Genomic DNA, 20,898 nt, shown 5'->3' with positions numbered 1-20,898 from the left:
CTCTAAGCGGAGTCACTGCACTCACAACCAAATCAATCCAAAATTAGCCAATCAGAAGAGCATGTGGGTGGAGTCTATGTAAGCGGACTGCACTCACAACCAAATTAATCCAAAATTAGCCAATCAGAAGAGCATGTGGGTGGAGTCTCTGTAAGCGCACTCACTCGCAACCAAATCAATACAAAATCAGCCAATCAGTAGAGTGTGGGCGGAGTCTATCTGCAAGCTTACTTCACTCGCAACCAAAGCGATCCCTTATCACATCCAATCAGAAGAGTGTGTGGGCGGTCTCTCTACAAGCGCACTGCACTCGCAACCAAATCAATCCTAAATTAGCCAGTCAGAAGAGCATGTGGGCGGAGTCTCTGTAAGCGCACTGCACTCGCAACCAAATCAATCCAAAATTAGCCAATCAGAAGAGCATGTGGGCGGAGTCTGTAAGCGCACTGCACTCGCAACCAAATCAATCCAAAATTAGCCAATCAGAAGAGCATGTGGGTGGAGTCTCTGTAAGCGCACTGCACTCACAACCAAATCAATACAAAATTAGCCAATCAGAAGAGCATGTGGTTGGAGTCTCTGTAAGCGCACTGCACTCACAACCAAATCAATACAAAATTAGCCAATCAGAAGAGCATGTGGTTGGAGTCTCTGTAAGCGCACTGCACTCGCAACCAAATCAATCCAAAATTAGCCAATCAGAAGAGCATGTGGGTGGAGTCTCTGTAAGCGCACTGCACTCACAACCAAATCAATCCAAAATTAGCCAATCAGAAGAGCATGTGGGTGGAGTCTCTGTAAGCGCACTGCACTCGCAACCAAATCAATACAAAATTAGCCAATCAGAAGAGCATGTGGGCGGAGTCTAAGCGCACTGCACTCGCAACCAAATCAATCCAAAATTAGCCAATCAGAAGAGCATGTGGGTGGAGTCTCTGTAAGCGCACTGCACTCACAACCAAATCAATACAAAATTAGCCAATCAGAAGAGCATGTGGGCGGAGTCTCTGTAAGCGCACTGCACTCGCAACCAAAGCGATCCCTTATCACATCCAATCAGAAGAGTGTGTGGGCGGTCTCTCTACAAGCGCACTGCACTCGCAACCAAATCAATCCTAAATTAGCCAGTCAGAAGAGCATGTGGGCGGAGTCTCTGTAAGCGCACTGCACTCGCAACCAAATCAATCCAAAATTAGCCAATCAGAAGAGCATGTGGGCGGAGTCTAAGCGCACTGCACTCGCAACCAAATCAATCCAAAATTAGCCAATCAGAAGAGCATGTGGGTGGAGTCTCTGTAAGCGCACTGCACTCACAACCAAATTAATACAAAATTAGCCAATCAGAAGAGCATGTGGGCGGAGTCTCTGTAAGCGCACTGCACTCACAACCAAATCAATACAAAATTAGCCAATCAGAAGAGCATGTGGGTGGAGTCTCTGTAAGCGCACTGCACTCGCAACCAAATCAATACAAAATTAGCCAATCAGAAGAGAATGTGGGTGGAGTCTCTGTAAGCGCACTGCACTCGCAACCAAATCAATACAAAATTAGCCAATCAGAAGAGCATGTTGGCGGAGTCTGTAAGCGCACTGCACTCGCAACCAAATCAATCCAAAATTAGCCAATCAGAAGAGTGTGGGCGGAGTCTATCTGCAAGCTTACTTCACTCACAACCAAAGCGATCCCTTATCACATACAATCAGAAGAGCATGTGGGCGGAGTCTCTAAGCGCACTCACTCGCAACCAAATCAATACAAAATCAGCCAATAAGTAGTGTGTGGGCGGAGTCTATTTGCAAGCTTACTTTACTCACAACCAAAGCGATCCCATATCACATCCAATCAGAAGAGCGTGTAAAATCAAAAGTTTCAGTGCAGTTAAACTGATAATATTACTGAATATTAATTGTCTTTAAACCCTGATCCTAATCCTAACATTTTTACAGTATCATAACGGCATTGAGATAACAAGTATTTCAGTGATTGGCGTCAGTGTGTTTGTGAGTTTTACAGCGTGTGTGTGTGTGTGTTTCAGGTATGCTGCCTAAACAGGTGGCTGATGACCTGCGACAGGGAAAACCAATGCAAGCCCAGAGTTACGTCAGCGCTACTGTGTTCTTCAGGTACACACACACACACACACACACACACACACACACACACACACACACACTCTTTCTCTCTCTTAACAATAAGGTCCAATTAGTTACAATGTATTAACTATAATTAAAGATAAGCAATACATGTGTTACAGCATTTATTAATCTTGGTAAATAAAAATTATTCATTGTTAGTTCTTGTTTGCTCAGGTCCACTAAATACTATTAACAGATATAATTGTTCATTATAGTAATGTTAACTAATGCATTAACTAATGTAAACGAGTGGAGCCTCGTTGTAAAGTGTTACCAACTCTTAATCATCTCACTGGACTAACTCAGACTCTGATTGTTCTGTTCTTCTCTTGGTTTTCTCAGTGATATTGTGGGATTCACTCAGTTGTCCAGCACTAGTACACCTTACCAGGTGGTGGACTTCCTTAACAAACTCTACACAACCTTTGACGAGATCATTGACAACTATGATGTTTATAAAGTGGAGACCATCGGCGATGCATGTATGTCACTTAACATATTTGTCTTCATCTGTGTGTAGTGTGTAATGTTGAGGTTTAATGTTCTTCTCTATATCAGAGCCACTGTTTCTGAACTCCCTGAAACGCCTTCATAATGCGATATCGAGTGTATGTTGAGACTGTTTCCTATGCAATCGTTTGGTGTTTATGGATATGAGCATGGGCGTTGGAACCAAATAAAAAGTGGGTGGGTCCTAGCCTGACAAGCCAGACCCACATCAAGATGTTTGGTCTGGAAACTCACCATTGACAGCTCAATCCGAGGGTCGGATAAACGGTTGTCTTTCAAACTCCCTCTGCACGCGATAGGATAGCGCTACAACCAACCAGAGCAACGAAGGTGAAGCAGAGCTCGTTGACAAATTAAACATTCGCCGTATCCGGTCGGCTAAACTCTGAACACATCTTCCCTTCTTAAGAATGACTTCAGTGCTGTTCTTTGTTCTTTTCTCAGAGAAAAGCTTTACTCAAGTCTTCCAGAGTCGCGGTCAAAGCTGATTCGAAAGACCACCGTTCGCCAGTTTCTGTGTTTACTAGAAGCACGCAAACGCAACTCGGCCGTCGTCATTATGGCCCCGCCCACCGACTCTATACACAATGTGATTGGCCCGGCAAGAGTTAGGCGAATACAGCTCAGAAGGGTATTGAGAGTTGCTAGACGACACTTGCGGGCAGATTAAATTTGCTGCTGCTAGGGTGCGTCTAGATTTCTAGGCTAGGTGGGTCCCAGAGCGGCTGGTGAAAAATATTAATGGAAGGGCAATTTTTTTGCGGGGGGTCTGGAGGTTCTCCCCCATAAAAATGTTTATTTTGTAGATGTGATTTCCTGCATGGTTTGTTTGAGGGCATATCCCTTGCCTATACCAATAAAAAAACCTCAAACCAGTCAATACCAATAGTCTAATAAAAAGACTATATTAATTTAACTACCATAGAAATCAACAGGTTCACATAATGGACAGATTGCATGTTTATTATGCTCCGTGTCCAGATAGAAAAAGTGCCGTTTACTAAACGATTGATTGGGCCAGACTAAATGACAGCCAAAGTCTCGAGCCACTCGGTCGGCTGTTCGGGGCGGGTGTATGTAAAACAGCACTTGGTGGCTCAGCTTTCTCTAACGTAGCCGTCAGACAGTGGAATAAGCTGCCAACAGAGTTAATTACATGTTTGAATTTTAACACTTTTTCACATCGGGTCAAAAAATGGCTTCTTTCACAACAAACATGTTTACATAGTTAATGTGTAGGTCATAGTGTATTTGTAAATGTATGTTGTAGAATGAATGTAGGGTTTGATTATTTTAATGTTGTTAAGGGATAAATGTATTATTTACTTGATTTGTTTACATCAGCCTGTCCAGGGACTGCAGGTGTAAATTAGCACAAGTGCTACAAGCTGGTAAAATGGATCTTTCCTTTAAGGGTTAATGTATATTTTACACTGTCCCTGTTTAAATAAACAAATACATACACACATACAGAAATCACTGGGCTATTTACTGTGGCTATGGTGTAGGGGTAAGACGCATTGCTTTAGGTTTTGACGCAAATCGATCAGAGGTTTGAATCCGCCTTTTGCCACACTCGCTCTACTCCCTTTTCCCATCACATATCAGATCGGAAAGACATTTATTTTCGGTAAACAGATAAATTAGAGACGATAAAAGTGAGTGGGTCCAATATCATTGGTCTTAAAAAGTGGTTCAGACATTGGGTTCGATGGCCATGGATACGAGTGATGTTTATTTATTTTGTTGTGTACCGCAGATATGGTGGTGTCCGGTGTGCCGAGTGAGAACGGGATCCTGCACGCCTCTGAGATCGCCAGCATGGCTCTGGACCTGGTGTCCGTCTGCAAGACCTTCAGAATCCCCCACAGACCACAAACCCAGCTCCAGATCCGCGCTGGGATACACTCAGGTCCACATTAAACCTACAATTAAAGTCACTTTGAGCATCTGGAATATCTTAACCCAATCTGTTTGTGTTTAACCTTAAAGATATAGATATACACCGATCAGGCATAACATTATGACGTGAGTAACACTGATGATCTCTTCATCACGGCTCCTGTTAGTGGGTGGGATATATTAGGCAGCAAGTGAACATTTTGTCCTCAGAGTTGATGTGTGTGAAGCAGGAGAAATGGGCAAGCGTAAGGATTTGAGCGAGTTTGACAAGGGCCAGATTGTGACGGCTAGACGACTGGGTCAGAGCATCTCCAAAACTGCAGCTCTTGTGGGCTGTTCCCGGTCTGCAGTGGTCAGTATCTATCAAAAGTGCTCCAAGGAAGGACCAGTGGAGAACCGGCCACAGGGTCATGGGCGGCCAAGGCTCATTGATGCACGTGGGGAGCGAAGGCTGGCCCGTGTGGTCCGATCAAACAGACGAGCTACTGGAGCTCAAACTGCTCCAGAAGTTAATGCTGGTTCTGATAGAAAGCTGTCAGAATACACAGAGCATCTAATTTTGTTGCGTATGGGGCGGCATAGCCGCTGACCAGTCCGGGTGACCTCTGACCCCACCGAAAGCACCAACAGTGGCACGTGAGCATCAGAACTGGACCACGGAGCAATGGAAGAAGGTGGCCTGGTCTGAGGAATCACATTTTCTTTTACATCACGTGGATGGCCGGGTGTGTGTGTGTGTCTTACCTGGGGAACACATGGCCCCAGGATGCACTATGGGAAGAAGGCGAGCCGGCGGAGGCAGTGTGATGCTTTGGGCAATGTTCTGCTGGGAAACCTTGGGTCCTCCATCCATGTGGATGTTACTTTGACACGCTCCACCTACCTAAGCATTGCTGAGACCATGTTCAGCCTTTGATGGAAACGGTATTCTGGTGGCTGTGGCTCTTCCAGCAGGATAATGCTCCTGACACAAAGCACAAATGCTTCAGGAATGGTTTGAGGAGCTCAACCAGTTTGAGGCGTCGACTCGGCCTCCAGATTCCCCAGATCTCAATCCAATCGAGCATCTGTGGGATGAGCTGAACAAACAAGTCCGATCCATGGAGGCCCCACCTCGCAACTCACAGGACTTAAAGGATCTGCTGCTAACATCTTGGTGCCAGATACCACAGCACACCTTTAGGGGTCTAGTGGAGTCCATGCCTCGACGGCTCAGCAAAAGGAGGACCGACACAATATTATGCTTGATTGGAGTATATTTATCATATAATGTAGTTTAATTGTATACATTTTAAGAACGTTGCTTGTTCTTTCCGATGCCGTCTTCAGGTCCAGTAGTAGCAGGAGTTGTGGGAACGAAGATGCCGAGATATTGTCTGTTTGGAGACACGGTGAACACAGCGTCCCGCATGGAGTCGACCAGCGAAGGTAAGAAAAGCATCAGTGTCAGTTCCCAGCACAGATGTGAAATGCTACAATAGTGCATTTATTACTGAATGCAATCTGAAGTGCAATAGTCCAAAAACGAATGGATGTTTTTGTCTGAAGCGCTGAAGATCCAGTGCAGCTCCAGTGCGTTTTACCTGCTGGAGGAGATAGGCGGATACCTGCTCACCTGCCGAGGTCTGTTACAAGTGAAGGTGAGACACACTCCTGTTCTCAACAGCACAATTTCAAGGGTTAGTTCACCCAAAAATGAAATGTCGTCATTAACTCCTCCCCCTAATGTCGTTCCACACCCGTAAGACCTCCGTTCATCTTCACACACAGTTTAAGATATTTTATACAGGGAGTGCAGAATTATTAGGCAAGTTGTATTTTTGAGTATTAATTTTATTATTGAACAACAACCATGTTCTCAATGAACACAAACTCATTAATATCAAAGCTGAATATTTTTGGATGTTTTAGTTTTAGCTATTTTAGGGGGATATCTGTGTGTGCAGGTGACTATTACTGTGCATAATTATTAGGCAACTTAACAAAAAACAAATTTATACCCATTTCAATTATTTATTTTTACCAGTGAAACCAATATAACATCTCAACATTCACAAATATACATTTCTGACATTCAAAAACCAAACAAAAACAAATCAGTGACCAATATAGCCACCTTTCTTTGCAAGGCCACTCAAAAGCCTGCCATCCATGGATTCTGTCAGTGTTTTGATCTGTTCACCATCAACATTGCGTGCAGCAGCAACCACAGCCTCCCAGACACTGTTCAGAGAGGTGTCCTGTTTTCCCTCCTTGTAAATCGCACATTTGATGATGGACCACAGGTTCTCAATGGGGTTTAGATCAGGTGAACAAGGAGGCCATATCATTAGATTTTCTTCTTTTATATCCTTTCTTGCCAGCCACGCTGTGGAGTACTTGGACGCGTGTGATGGAGCATTGTCCTGCATGAAAATCATGTTTTTCTTGAAGGATGCAGACTTCTTCCTGTACCACTGCTTGAAGAAGGTGTCTTCCAGAAACTGGCAGTAGGACTGGGAGTTGAGCTTGACTCCATCCTCAACCCGAAAAGGCCCCACAAGCTCATCTTTGATGATACCAGCCCAAACCAGTACTCCACCTCCACCTTGCTGGCGTCTGAGTCGGACTGGAGCTCTCTGCCCTTTACCAATCCAGCCACGGGCCCATCCATCTGGCCCATCAAGACTCACTCTCATTTCATCAGTCCATAAAACCTTAGAAAAATCAGTCTTGAGATATTTCTTGGCCCAGTCTTGACGTTTCAGCTTGTGTGTCTTGTTCAGTGGTGGTCGACTTTCTGCCTTTCTTACCTTGGCCATGTCTCTGAGTATTGCACACCTTGTGCTTTTGGGCACTCCAGTGATGTTGCAGCTCTGAAATATGGCCAAACTGGTGGCAAGTGGCATCTTGGCAGCTGCACGCTTGACTTTTCTCAGTTCACGGGCAGTTATTTTGCGCCTTGGTTTTTCCGCACGCTTCTTGCGACCCTGTTGACTATTTTGAATGAAACGCTTGATTGTTCGATGATCACGCTTCAGAAGCTTGGCTATTTTAAGACTGCTGCATCCCTTTGCAATATATCTCACTATTTTTGACTTTTCTGAGCCTGTCAAGTCCTTCTTTTGACCCATTTTGCCAAAGGAAAGGAAGTTGCCTAATAATTATGCACACCTGATATAGGGTGTTGATGTCATTAGACCACACCCCTTCTCATTACAGAGATGCACATCACCTAATATGCTTAATTGGTAGTAGACTTTCCAGCCTATACAGCTTGGAGTAAGACAACATGCATAACGAGGATGATGTGGTCAAAATACTCATTTGCCTTATAATTCTGCACTCCCTGTATTTAGTCTGAGAGCGTATTCAAGTGTATGCACACTATACTGTCCATGTCCAGAAAGGGAATAAAAACATCATCAAAGTAGTCCATATGAGACATCAGTGGGTTAATTACAGCAGGGGTTTTCAAACTGGAGTCCCCCAGGGGCAATTTCAGGGACTAAAAAGACAAAACAAATGGTTAAAGTCTACTAAAGTCACTATAGTCCACCAATAGTCCCCTTTATCTCGCTCCCTGCGGTTCTTAACGGAGTGCATGAGCTGCTTACATACAATTATCTTGAAAGTTGTTTGAAAGTATACAAATAATTTTTAATGGAAAATGTTCTTCAGGTTTATACATCCAGCATTAAGTATAGTCAATTTAAGTTTGGAAAGAGTATGAAGTATTTATAATGTCACACTTAAATGTTTTTTCATACATAAAAATATGTGACCCTGGACCACAAGACCAGTCATAAGTGGCACGGTGGCAATAGTCAACTATACATTTGTGTGGGTAAAAATTATAAATTGTTCTTATACGCCAAAAATCATTAGGATATTAAGTAAATATAATGTCCCGTGAATTATGTATACATTTTTATTTTTGAAAAAGTGACCTGTATGACTGGTTTTGTGGTCACACATAGATTTTAAAATATAGTAACGTGTTTTAAATAAGTTTTATGTTACAGTGTTTAAAATTGTACACAAAAAAACCCTGGTAACTTCAAACACTGTCTTTGAAACATTACAATTTTACAGTTTTTTTTTAAACGTTATGCCTTTTTTAATATGCAGTTATAATGTTTCAAATGTTTACACTGTTAAATTGTTTCAAATACAATGTTTACAAAGTTACAATGTTTCAAATACATTGTAAAAACATTTTTTTGAAACATTGTAAATGTTGTAACATGTTTTAAATAAGTTTCAATGTTACAGTGTTTCAAATGTTTACAATGCTTCGTTGTAAAATTGTAACATTATTGTGTTTGAAACATTTTGACATTGTAACTGTAAACACTGTATTTGAAACATTACAATTTTACAGTGTTTCAAATGAGTGTTACAGTTTATTTGAAACATTCAGTTTAAAATACATTAGTGTTTTAAAGGCAATTTAAATTGAAAGTAAAGAAAAATACATTGTAAATTTATTTGAAATATTGTAAACATCGTAACATGTTTCAAATAAGTAACACAATGTTCCAAATACAATGTCAATGTTTCAAATACATTGTAAAACTATAACATTGTATTTTAAACAGTAAAAATCAAAGCATTGTTAACATTGTATTTGAAATCTGCTACAATGTTTACAATATTAGCGGTTCGAACTTACATTTTTACAATGTTTCAAATACAATGTTTACAGTGTTATAATATTGCAATGTTGACAAATGTTTCAAAAATATAAACAATTGTAACATTGTAAATATTGTATTTGAAACATTCTGTATTGGGAAAAGCGCTAAATATATAAACTCCACTTGTGTTTTCTCAGGGTAAAGGTGACATGGTGACTTATTGGCTGGAAGGGAAAAATTCTTCAGCTCCCAGTAAAGATGGGAAGAAACCCGTGAGCCTGCAGGAGTGTGAGAGGCTCCAGAAAGAGGATTACTCCAGTATCCCCGGAGTCCTCAGCAGCTCCAACAGCACTGACTTCCTGTGTGACACACACACACATGAACACACTTCTGAACTTTAGCCGGTCTGTGCTCAGAACAACAGGTTACGAATAGAATCATAGAGTTCTGTCAGGCGCTTACACTACCGGTCTTACGTTTTATTTTTTATGTTTTTAAAGAAGCCTCTTCTGCTCACCGAGGGTGCATTTGTGTTATTAGAAATACAGAAAGCTGTAATATTGCAGACTGAGCTTATGAAATGGCGTATGTATGACACGCCAATTCGTATGCTATTTTTGCGTGCTATCAAGATGCTTAATCGCTAAACCTACCCATAACACACACACACACACTGCCCCTAAACCTACCCATCACACACACACACTGCCCCTAAACCTACCCATCACACACACACACACACACTGCCCCTAAACCTACCCATCACACACACACACTGCCCCTAAACCTACCCATCACACACACACACACACTGCCCCTAAACCTACCCATCACACACACACACTGCCCCTAAACCTACCCATCACACACACACACACACACACACACACACTGCCCCTAAACCTACCCATCACACACACACACTGCCCCTAAACCTACCCATCACACACACACACACACTGCCCCTAAACCTACCCATCACACACACACACTGCCCCTAAACCTACCCATCACACACACACACACACACACACACACACACACACACACACACACACACACACTGCCCCTAAACCTACCCATCACACACACACTGCCCCTAAACCTACCCATCACACACACACACACTGCCCCCAAACCTACCCATCACACACACACACACACACACACACACACACACACACACACACTGCCCCTAAACCTACCCATCACACACACACTGCCCCTAAACCTACCCATCACACACACACACTCTCACTGCCCCTAAACCTACCCATCACACACACACACACACACACACACACACACACTCTCACTGCCCCTAAACCTACCCATCACACACACACTGCCCCTAAACCTACCCATCACACACACACACACACTGCCCCTAAACCTACCCATCACACACACACACACTGCCCCTAAACCTACCCATCACACACTCTCACTGCCCCTAAACCTACCCATCACACACACACACACACACACTGCCCCTAAACCTACCCATCACACACACACTGCCCCTAAACCTACCCATCACACACACACACTGCCCCTAAACCTACCCATCACACACACACTGCCCCTAAACCTACCCATCACACACACACACACACACACACACACACACACACACACACACACACACACACACACACACACACTGCTCCTAAACCTACCCATCACACACACACTGCCCCTAAACCTACCCATCACACACACACACACACACACACTGCCCCTAAACCTACCCATTACACACTCTCACTGCCCCTAAACCTACCCATCACACACACACACTGCCCCTAAACCTACCCATCACACACACACTGCCCCTAAACCTACCCATCACACACACACACTGCCCCTAAACCTACCCATCACACACACACTGCCCCTAAACCTACCCATCACACACACACTGCCCCTAAACCTACCCATCACACACACACTGCCCCTAAACCTACCCATCACACACACACTGCCCCTAAACCTACCCATCACAGGAAACATTCTGCATTTTTACATTTTCAAAAAAACTTAATTTAGTTTGTTTATAAATCCATTTACATTGTGGAGACACACATACACACACACACACACACACACAAACATAATGGTTCGTTTTGGCATAGATTTACACGCGGATAGCTCAAAATTCATACAGATAACACACCACTTGGCTTTAGACAGTGGTGTGTGTGTTTACGCAAAGTTATGATGTCATGTTGAATATTGTAAAATATTATTAAAATATAAAATAACTTCTCTGTGTGAATATACAGTAAAGTGTGATTTATTCCTGTGCTCAAAGCTGAATTTATCATCATTACTCCAGTCTTCAGAGTCACATGATCCTTCACTAATCACTCTCAGATGAGGATCTGATCATCAACACACAGTTATGATTATTATCAGTGATGAAAACAGTTGTTTTTAGGATTCTTTGATGAATAGAAAGTTCAAAAGAACAGCTTTTCTCTGATATATAAAGCTTTGCAACATTATAAATGTCTATACTGTCACTTGATCAATTTAATGCAAATAAATGTATTTATTTCTTTAAGTTCTTAACCAAACAAATAAATAAAATACGATATTACTGACCCAAAACATGTAAAAGGTAGTACAATGTTACAAAAGCTTTATATTTCAGACTGGAGTAATGATGATAAATTCAGCTTTGATCACAGGAATAAATCACACTTTACTATATATTCACATAGAAAATTTATTTTATATTTTAATAACATTTCACAATATTACAGCTTTTTTGTATTTCTTCTAATTACATAAATGCAGCCTTGGTGAGGAGAAGAGACTTAAACCTTTTAATGTTTAACTAAAAACATTACAAAGTCTTACAGTTTGAAAACGTTTGACTCGTAGCGTATTTGGGCTCCTTTTATGGGTTTCCATCATATTATAATTCATTTTATGTTTCATTTTAATTGCATTGTATGAATTAAGCAGCTCATAAACATACAGAAAAGTATTACGCAATCATTTAAGACTTTCTCCTTGTGTAGAACAGTTTTACCATAACGAGTTCTTTCAGATTGACTTTGTTTCTCAGCGTAAATAGAGTGAGAGGTCTGTGTAATATGAAGTTTAGTAAAATACTGTAGTTATCTAATGTTAGTCATTGGTTAGAGAAACTAACTTTAATAACTGTAATCGTTTCTTCTGTGTTTTCTTTTTATCAGTTGATGTTTGTATCATCAGAACAATGGCGAAAGATTGAATAAAAGTAAATAATGCTGGTAATAGATAGTTATTAATAATAATAAAAAAACATAAATGCATATAATGATGTGTAAAATGTTATTTTCATGTTATATTACATTATGAAACTCTGTTTGAGGTCAGTAAGATTTAAAAAATAAAAGTAATACTTTTATTCAGAATATAGGCTGCATTTTTATAAACCTTTATTTATATCGCGCACTTTTTACAATACAGATTGTTTTAAAGCAGCTAACAGGAAAATAACGCTCTCTGCAGACACTTCAGGGATAAACAGAGAGACTGACATTAGCGTAGATGTGTTTCTGCTTATGATGTAACGAGCATAAATTTACATAATAAAGGCTAGATGTCTCGTGCGCGCTGTCGGCCAATAGAGGTCGCCGTCCGCAGCTGGCGGCCATCTTGTCACAGGCAGCTCGCTCACTCGTAACAGTGTGTTTTAATGGTGAAATTACTTTTAAATAACCATAACTTGCTCAAATTTCAACCGATTTTCAAACTGTTTCGTTTGTTATAAACGTCAGAGATGTAGTTATGACACTACATACTTATGAATAATTATAACCTTGGACTTCAATATGAAAGTAACATTGAACAGAACAGATAGGTGCAATGAATATACACACACACACACACACACACACACACACACACAAGGTATTTATGTTAAATCAATATATAGGCTACTAAAACTGTGTACCGAATACACACATATACAGCTCTGAATTTTTTTCCAGAGCTAGCTATAGCTAATTTATTATATATAATAAATAATTTGTATTTTAAAAAATGTACAAAAAAAAATGCAAACTAAGTTTATTTTAACTAGACAAAAGATTGGTTGTCATAAAATCGTTATTGGTGTCAATAAACCTATATAATTGAACAGCTCGATTGTGGTCTCAGCCTTGATAACGTTCACGTAAGTTAGCCGTGATACACAAGCTGCACGATTAAGTCGTTTATCGAAACGAAAAGCTGCAACTTCAACGTGTTAAAGCATCCAGATTTGTAGCCATGTTAATAACGTTTGTAAGAAACCAAACCATTTGTAAATCCGTCAAGATTTCGGCGAGATAAGAGTATTCATGTTCGTACAGATCACTCACCTTACATCAGGTTCCTCAGAGCCCGACAGAAAGCTTGCCTGTGACAAGATGGCCGCCGGTGATGACGATGGTGACTCCGCCGTAAGACATCTAGCCTTTATTATGGATATCTATGGTGACGAGTACATTAGGTGTTATGGGAAGTGTTCCCGGTTCCGGCTGACCTAGTTAATGCAGCCTAACAATCATTTAACTGATTTGAATAATAGAAGTTGATCATGTTTTATGTGTAGGCCATAGTAAAGAGCTTCCCGAACAGTGCTAGGAAGACTATTCCAGAGTTTAGGAGCTAAATAGGAAAAGGATCGACCGCCTGCAGTTGATTTAGATATTCTAGGTTTGATCAACTGGCCAGAGTTTTGAGACCGCAATCGACGTGATGGGGTATAATGTGTTAAAGTGTTAGTTGACCCAAAAATGAAATGTCTGTCATTAACTCCTCCCCCTAATGTCGCTCCACACCCGTAAGACCTCCGTTCATCTTCACACACAGTTTAAGATATTTTATATTTAGTCCGAGAGCGTATTCAAGTGTATGCACACTATACTGTCCATGTCCAGAAAGGGAATAAAAACATCATCACAGTAGTCCATATGAGACATCAGTGGGTTAATTAGAGTCTCTTGAAGCATCCAAAATACATTTGGGTCCAAAAATAACAAAAACTACGACTTTATTCAGCATTGGCTTCTCTTCCGGGTTTGTTTTCAAACCTCAAATAAAGATTTGAACGGTTATTAATCAGCGTTATTATTCTAGGTTACTACTTGTGGAGCTTTTCTGTCCAATAATTAAAAATTCAGTTTTATCTGAATTAAGTTGCAGGAAATTACTATTCACCTAATTCTTTATATCAGCTATGCATTCTGTTAATCTTGTGAACTGGTAGGTTTCATCAGGGCGTGAGGAAATATAGAGCTGAGTATCGTCAGCATAACAATGAAAACTAACGCCATGTTTCCTAATGATATCTCCCAGTGGTAGCATATACAGGGTGAAGAGCAACGGTCCTAACACTGAGCCTTGCGGTACCCCATACTGAACTTGTGATCGGTGTGACATCTCTTCATTTACTGCTACAAACTGATCACGGTCAGATAAGTACGATTTAAACCATGCCAATTGATTCCTTCCACAAAATATGAAGTGTTCACTATTAATAATCATAACTGTGTGTTGATGATCAGATCCTCATCTGAGAGTGATTAGTGAAGGATCATGTGACTCTGAAGACTGGAGTAATGATGATAAACTCAGCTTTGATCACAGGAATAAATCACACTTTACTGTATATTCACATAGAGAACAGCTGATTTACATTATAATAATATTTCACTATTTTGTACAGTATTTCTGGTCAAATATATACAGTCTTGGTGAGCAAAATAGATTTTACAAAACATTCAAATATAACCCCAACAGTATTAAAACAGTGTGTTAAACTTCAATGTTTCAAACATGCATTCATGCCATTGACATAGCAAATACACTCTGAAACTTTTTGTATTTACACACAAATATGCAAACATATGCATACATAATAAATGAATGCATGGTGAAGAGAAGGATAAACAGCATCTGGCTAACAGAGAGAGAATATGGACCCAGGTGTTGATCTGAATGAGAAGCTCTTCAGCAGATGACTGTGACGCATGTGTGTGTGGATGGATGGATGGATGGATGGATGGATGGATGAGCGGCTGGATGAGCGGCTGGATGATTAGATAGATAGATAGATAGATAGATAGATAGATAGATAGATAGATAGATAGATAGATAGATAGATAGATAGATAGATAGATAGATAGATAGATAGATAGACATTTAAACTATAGATTTGTACATTATTTCGTACTTTTAAAAATTCTAAATAGCAACAAATTGCGTTTTAATATATATTCAGTTATTTTAAATTATAATATTTCATTGTTTTACTGTATTTTTTATCAATTAAAAAGAAGGTTTGGTAAGCAGAAGAGAACCATTGCTGATGATGTATGCAAGTAATGCGTAAAAAAATTAAAGAAACCCACTCTATTGCCAAAAGTTTTGGGACGTCTGCCTGAACATGCACGTGAACTTTAATGCCATCCATGGGCGTAGATTACGCGGGGGACGTGTCCCCCTCACTTTTAATAAAATGTAGTTTCGTCCCCCGCACTTTTACTGGGTCTCACCGATCCTAGTCAACCCGCTCCGAGCGGGATTCGAACCGGCGTTACCCTGCGCGGGGGCGGGCAAGTTAACAGGGACGCTAAAAACAGCTTTCTTTAATCTGGGTTGATTGCGCGCTTCTTGAGGTCACGGGCAAGTGTATTTACATAGAAACCAATCAAGATTTAAATTCAGAGACAAAAAATAATCTATGCATGACCTGTCATTTTATTCGCATCTAAATATGAGGAGGCTCTCACAGAATGTCAAAAGCGGATTCGTAGAGGTAATATCCAGTCACGCTGGAGCTGCAGCTGAAGGAAAACAATCGCTATGAGTTATGAAACGTGACGACGACAATCAGACGATTGCGACAATATATGCTTTATGTGTGTTTTTCAAGTCATCTCAAGGCTATTTATTGACAATAAAGTATAGGCTATCATATGAATAATGCAGCTTTTAATGTTTAGTATCTTCTGCTCACCAAGGCTGCATTTATGTAATCAAAAATAGTAATATTTTGAAATATTACAAATAAAACAGCTTTTTTCCTATGTGAATATAGTAATTTATTCCTGTGATCAAAGCTGAATTTATCATCATCATTACTCCAGTCTTCAGTGTCACATGATCCTTCACTAATCACTCTCATATGATGATTTTATAATCAAGAGACATTTATGATTATTATCTGTGTTGAAAACAGTTGTGCTGCTTAAAAATGTTGTGGAAACCATGATAGCCTTATTCTATTAAGTATTCTTTAATGAATAGAAAGTTCAATCGATAGCATTTATTTGCATTTATTAAATAAATTATTATCTTTTGTAATATTAAAAATATCACTTGTGATCAATTTAATGCATGTCTGATCAACAAAAGTATTAATTTCTCTCTTTTTTAATTTTACCACAAATATTTAGATGGTTTCCACAAAAATTAAGCAGCACCATGAGCAGCACAACTGATAATAATCATAACAGTGTGTTGATAGTATATACACAAGTGTTTGTAGTATATAAACCAATCATAAAATTGGCACAAAAAATAGGAGAATAATATTATAGATATTAATTAGTGGTTATTGTTCAGCAGTGTATTTGATATCTTGCCCAATTAAAAGCAAGAGATGCAATAAATTATATTGGTCCAAAAAAAAAAAAAAAATCTGTCCCCCTCACTTCTGAAAAGATGGCTACGCCCCTGATGCCATCCCATTGTTAATCCGTAGGGTTTAATCTGGAGTCGGCCCACCCTCTCTAACAGCTCCAGCTCTTCTGGGAAGGCTTTCCTCAAGGTTTAGGAGTGTGTTTATGGGGATTTCTGACCATTCTTCTAGAAGCTCATTTGTGAGGTCAGGCACTGATGTTGGACGAGAAGGCCTGGCTCTCAGTCTCCGCTCTAATTCATCCCAAAGCTGTTCTATCGGGTTGAGCTCAGGACTCTGTGCAGGCCAGTCAAGTTCCTCCACACCAAACTCCTCATCCATGTCTTTATGGACCGACGCTTTGTGCACTGGAGCGCAGTCATGTTGGGACAGGAACGGGCCGTCCCCGAACTGTTCCCACAAAGTTGGGAGCATGAAATTGTCCAAAATGTCTTGGTGTGCTGAAGCATTTGGGTGTACAGTAGTACATATCAGTGCCTCATTCATTTAAGCATTTTAAGTTCTTTTCACTGGAACTAAGGGGCCAACCCCATGCTCTGAAAAACCACCCCACACCACAATCCCCCCTCCACCAAGCTTTACACTTGGCAAAAAGCAGTCAGGCAAGTCCCGTTGTCGTGGCGACCCCCAAACCCAGACTCGTCCATGGGATTGTCAGACTGAAGCGTGATTGGTCACTCCAGAGAACACGTCTCACTGCTCTAGAGTCCAGTGGCGGCTGCTTTACTCCATTGCAATCCCACGTTTTGCATTGATCTTGGTGATGTAAAGCTTGGATGAGCTGCTCGGCCATGGAAACCCATTCCATGAAGCTCTCTACACTGTTCTTGAGCTCATCTGAAGGCCACGGAAGTCTGGAGGTCTGGAGCTGTTGACTCTGCAGAAAGTTGGTGACTTCTGCGCACTGTGACCCTCAGCATGTGCTGACCCTGCTCTGGGATTTGACTTAATGGCTGAGTTTTTGTTCCCAATCGCTTCCACTTTATCATCCCACTAACAGTTGAGCGTGGAATATTTAGTAGTGAGGAAATGTCAGGAATGGACTTATTGCACAGGTGGCAACCTATCACGGCACCACGCTTGAGTTCACTGAGCTCCTGAGAGCGACCTATTCTTTCACTAATGTGTGTAGAAGCGTCTGCAGGCCTAGTGGTGGGGATGAAGGAATTGAACACCTGAACTCAGTGATTTGGAGGGGCGGCCCAATACTTTTGGCAATATATGTAACTGTCCATATTGTGTGTGAAACGACATATTGGGCGATATTCTGTAGATTAGTTGTATAGCATCATATACAGACATAGACCTCAGTCCAACAGTTTTATGCTGCAGACGTGACACACACACACACACACACACACACACACACACACACACACACACACACACACACAATTATAAATGTGAAAGAGACGCGGGCTGAGTGCTTCTCTGTGCTGAGAGGATTAATCAGGCCGTCTGAAGGGTCTTGCTAATGAAATGCGTGAGCACCGCACGAGCACAAAAGAGCCATTCACTCAATCATTTCATTAACATCACAGAGAGAGGACACGAGAAGCAGACACATGAAAGCCTCGGAGATCCGCAAACCTGCATCACAAACTACACGAGATCGGGCTAGTGTAGCTCAAACGCATACTGGAGCGTTAAAGAAAAGAAACATTTAATGAAACATCAAGAACGTAGTTTCTAACAAAAACATAATAAAAATTGATTTAGCTACAATCTTCAGCTGTTGACAAAGTTAACATTTAATTTGTATTTAATCTAACTTTACTTAGCCTACTAAAACTAAAAAGATGGAAGAAGATCGATTCTCCTCAGACGTCAAATAACCGTTGAAATTAAAATGGCTGAGATTCGCGCTTCAGGGCCATGACGTGTGTACTCGTACGTTCATTTTATTTTTTAAAGTGAAAATTACAACACAAAATAAGATTTTAAAACATAAAAAATAAAAACATGTTAATAAAAACTCCAATATTATCTCAATGAAACGTAAAGCACTAGCAGCATTACTTAATGACTATATCTTTTGACCAGTTAATTTATTTGTATTCGCTTTCTAAGACTTGTTTCCGTTCTGTCTTATGTTTACTGTCTTTTGCATGAACACTCACCGAACCAATAAATAATAGACAGCATGCTGGAATATTCCACGTTAATTTCCTCAGCCCTCCACTGGAGCCCAGTGTAGTGTGCATGTCTAGTGCACTACACCACCTAGTGGCCGGATAGTGTAGCAGAAATACAGGGTCGGATTTAAAGAAAAACTTTCATAAAAATACCTTTTTGTTTGAAAAATATATCAAAATGTAAGTGTTTAAGGGAGTTTTCACCTGAAAAAAAAAAGTTTTAAAAAATTGTTTGTGAATTTCATATTTTTCAACATATTCTGGCCGTATTTTTAAATATTTTTTTTATTGGAAAAAAAATTGATTGATTTTATATATATATATATATATATACATATATATATATATATATATATCATTCGTTTCATTCCATAATGTAAATACATTATGGAATGAAACAAATGATATATATATATATATAAATTAAAAAACATATCTATATATCTAGTCGTCGTCGTCGTCGTCGTCGTCCCCCCCCCCATTAAATTACTTTTTTTTCCCTTCAGATTTGACCAAAAATACAGTATCGGGTATAAAGAAAAATATTTATATATTAATAAAAATAAAAATAAAAAAAATATTTCAAAATTGAAGTCCTGTGGAAAAGGTTTTTATTCATTATATTGTTTCATAGTTATTTATTTGCATCTTACCAAAATATAAATTGTCAGATCTAAATTAAATCACTACATTAAAAAAATATGAAACGCCTGTTTAAAATACATTTATTTAAATAAATAAAATACAAGTATTTACATCATTGAATGAAACAAATGAAAAACTTTAGGTTTTATAAATAAATCACACAGTATATACAAGAAATTCTAAACCCATTTGTGATGCTGATTTATCCTAGATCTCCACAAGGGTTTTTGGGAAGGTTTTTCCACTGATATGGGCTTTAGATGAGTCTGTACTCCGTACCGACTGAAGTCCATCTGTCGAACTGTCAATCATCTGTCGGACTGTCAATCATCTGTCATGTCTGCTGTTGATTGATCTGTCCTCTTTTTTCCAGTTCCCATTGAGCAGCGATTCGTGTGCCGTAGATGACGAAGCCCCAGGACAGCAGAACCACGGCCAGAAGTACCTTTATTAGAAATAAACGTTAACTGACATCAAATCATATTAAAATATATATATATATATATATATATATATATATATATATATATATATATATATATATATATATATCTTATATATATGATATGATAATTATATATATAGAGCTCTTCACGGTTCATTACAAACTTCTTCATTGTAATGAATCTTCTTCAAACAAGAATTCTTCATCTAGTTCAGCAGCTAGTATTAAACAAGTATAATAAGATAGCATCTAGTCTTTTTATATTTATCTAAAACCATTACCGTTTTTGTTCATTGGAGTAAAGCTGCGATGTATAAAATATTAATACTAAAATATAAATTCTTAAAACATTAATAAAATAGCAACGCAACTGTATCGAATCATGTCATGGTCGTAAAGTAACTAACTATAGCTATTTATCCTCAAAAATAATAATTTAATGAGCTGCTGTATTTTCTGATACTTACGAAAGAGAATATTCTGTCCAAACAGCGTCGACTGGCGAGCATCGTTTTATGTCTGTTTATTTTAATCTTACATATAAACTACAAACTCAAAGCACTCGGTTAGCGCAGATAACATCGAATCCCGACCGGAAACACATGACAACAACCGGAAGTCGGCCAGTTCAAACTGCAGAAGAAATTACGTTTTTTTAAAATAAATAAATAAACAAAACTATAGGCTATAAATGCATAATTTTCACCACATTAGAAAAAAATCATACGTTTGGCAAATAAAAAGACAGTTGTGTGATAATTTAGACTCATGATTTAAAATAGTTTTGTCCTTTTTTTAATTTTATTTCTACTTTTAAAGGTA

At 39.6% G+C, this 20,898-nt stretch overlaps 1 protein-coding gene and 1 long non-coding RNA gene across 2 annotated transcripts in view; one reads left to right on the top strand and one right to left on the bottom strand.

The window, feature by feature from the left end:
* LOC137078284 (atrial natriuretic peptide receptor 2) overlaps positions 1 to 10,348 on the top strand; it is a 31,780-nt gene extending 21,432 nt beyond the window's left edge. The window contains exons 18-23 of the mRNA XM_067445451.1: positions 2,037 to 2,124; positions 2,479 to 2,618; positions 4,406 to 4,558; positions 5,878 to 5,976; positions 6,097 to 6,188; positions 9,365 to 10,348. Coding sequence (XP_067301552.1) covers positions 2,037 to 2,124; positions 2,479 to 2,618; positions 4,406 to 4,558; positions 5,878 to 5,976; positions 6,097 to 6,188; positions 9,365 to 9,568 — 776 coding nt within the window. The 3' untranslated portion in view covers positions 9,569 to 10,348. The remainder of the gene's footprint in view (positions 1 to 2,036; positions 2,125 to 2,478; positions 2,619 to 4,405; positions 4,559 to 5,877; positions 5,977 to 6,096; positions 6,189 to 9,364) is intronic.
* A 9,348-nt stretch (positions 10,349 to 19,696) lies between these two features.
* LOC137079173 (uncharacterized) lies at positions 19,697 to 20,677 on the bottom strand. Its single transcript, XR_010905410.1, has 2 exons — positions 20,544 to 20,677; positions 19,697 to 20,076 (listed from the first exon to the last, which is right to left on the bottom strand). It is a non-coding gene; the product is annotated as an uncharacterized lncRNA (long non-coding RNA).
* Positions 20,678 to 20,898: the final 221 nt, after the last annotated feature.

The sequence above is a fragment of the Pseudorasbora parva genome, chromosome 6 (genome assembly GCF_024679245.1).
Source record: "Pseudorasbora parva isolate DD20220531a chromosome 6, ASM2467924v1, whole genome shotgun sequence".
Taxonomy (NCBI): domain Eukaryota; kingdom Metazoa; phylum Chordata; class Actinopteri; order Cypriniformes; family Gobionidae; genus Pseudorasbora; species Pseudorasbora parva.
This window is presented reverse-complemented; position numbering and strand designations above follow the sequence as displayed.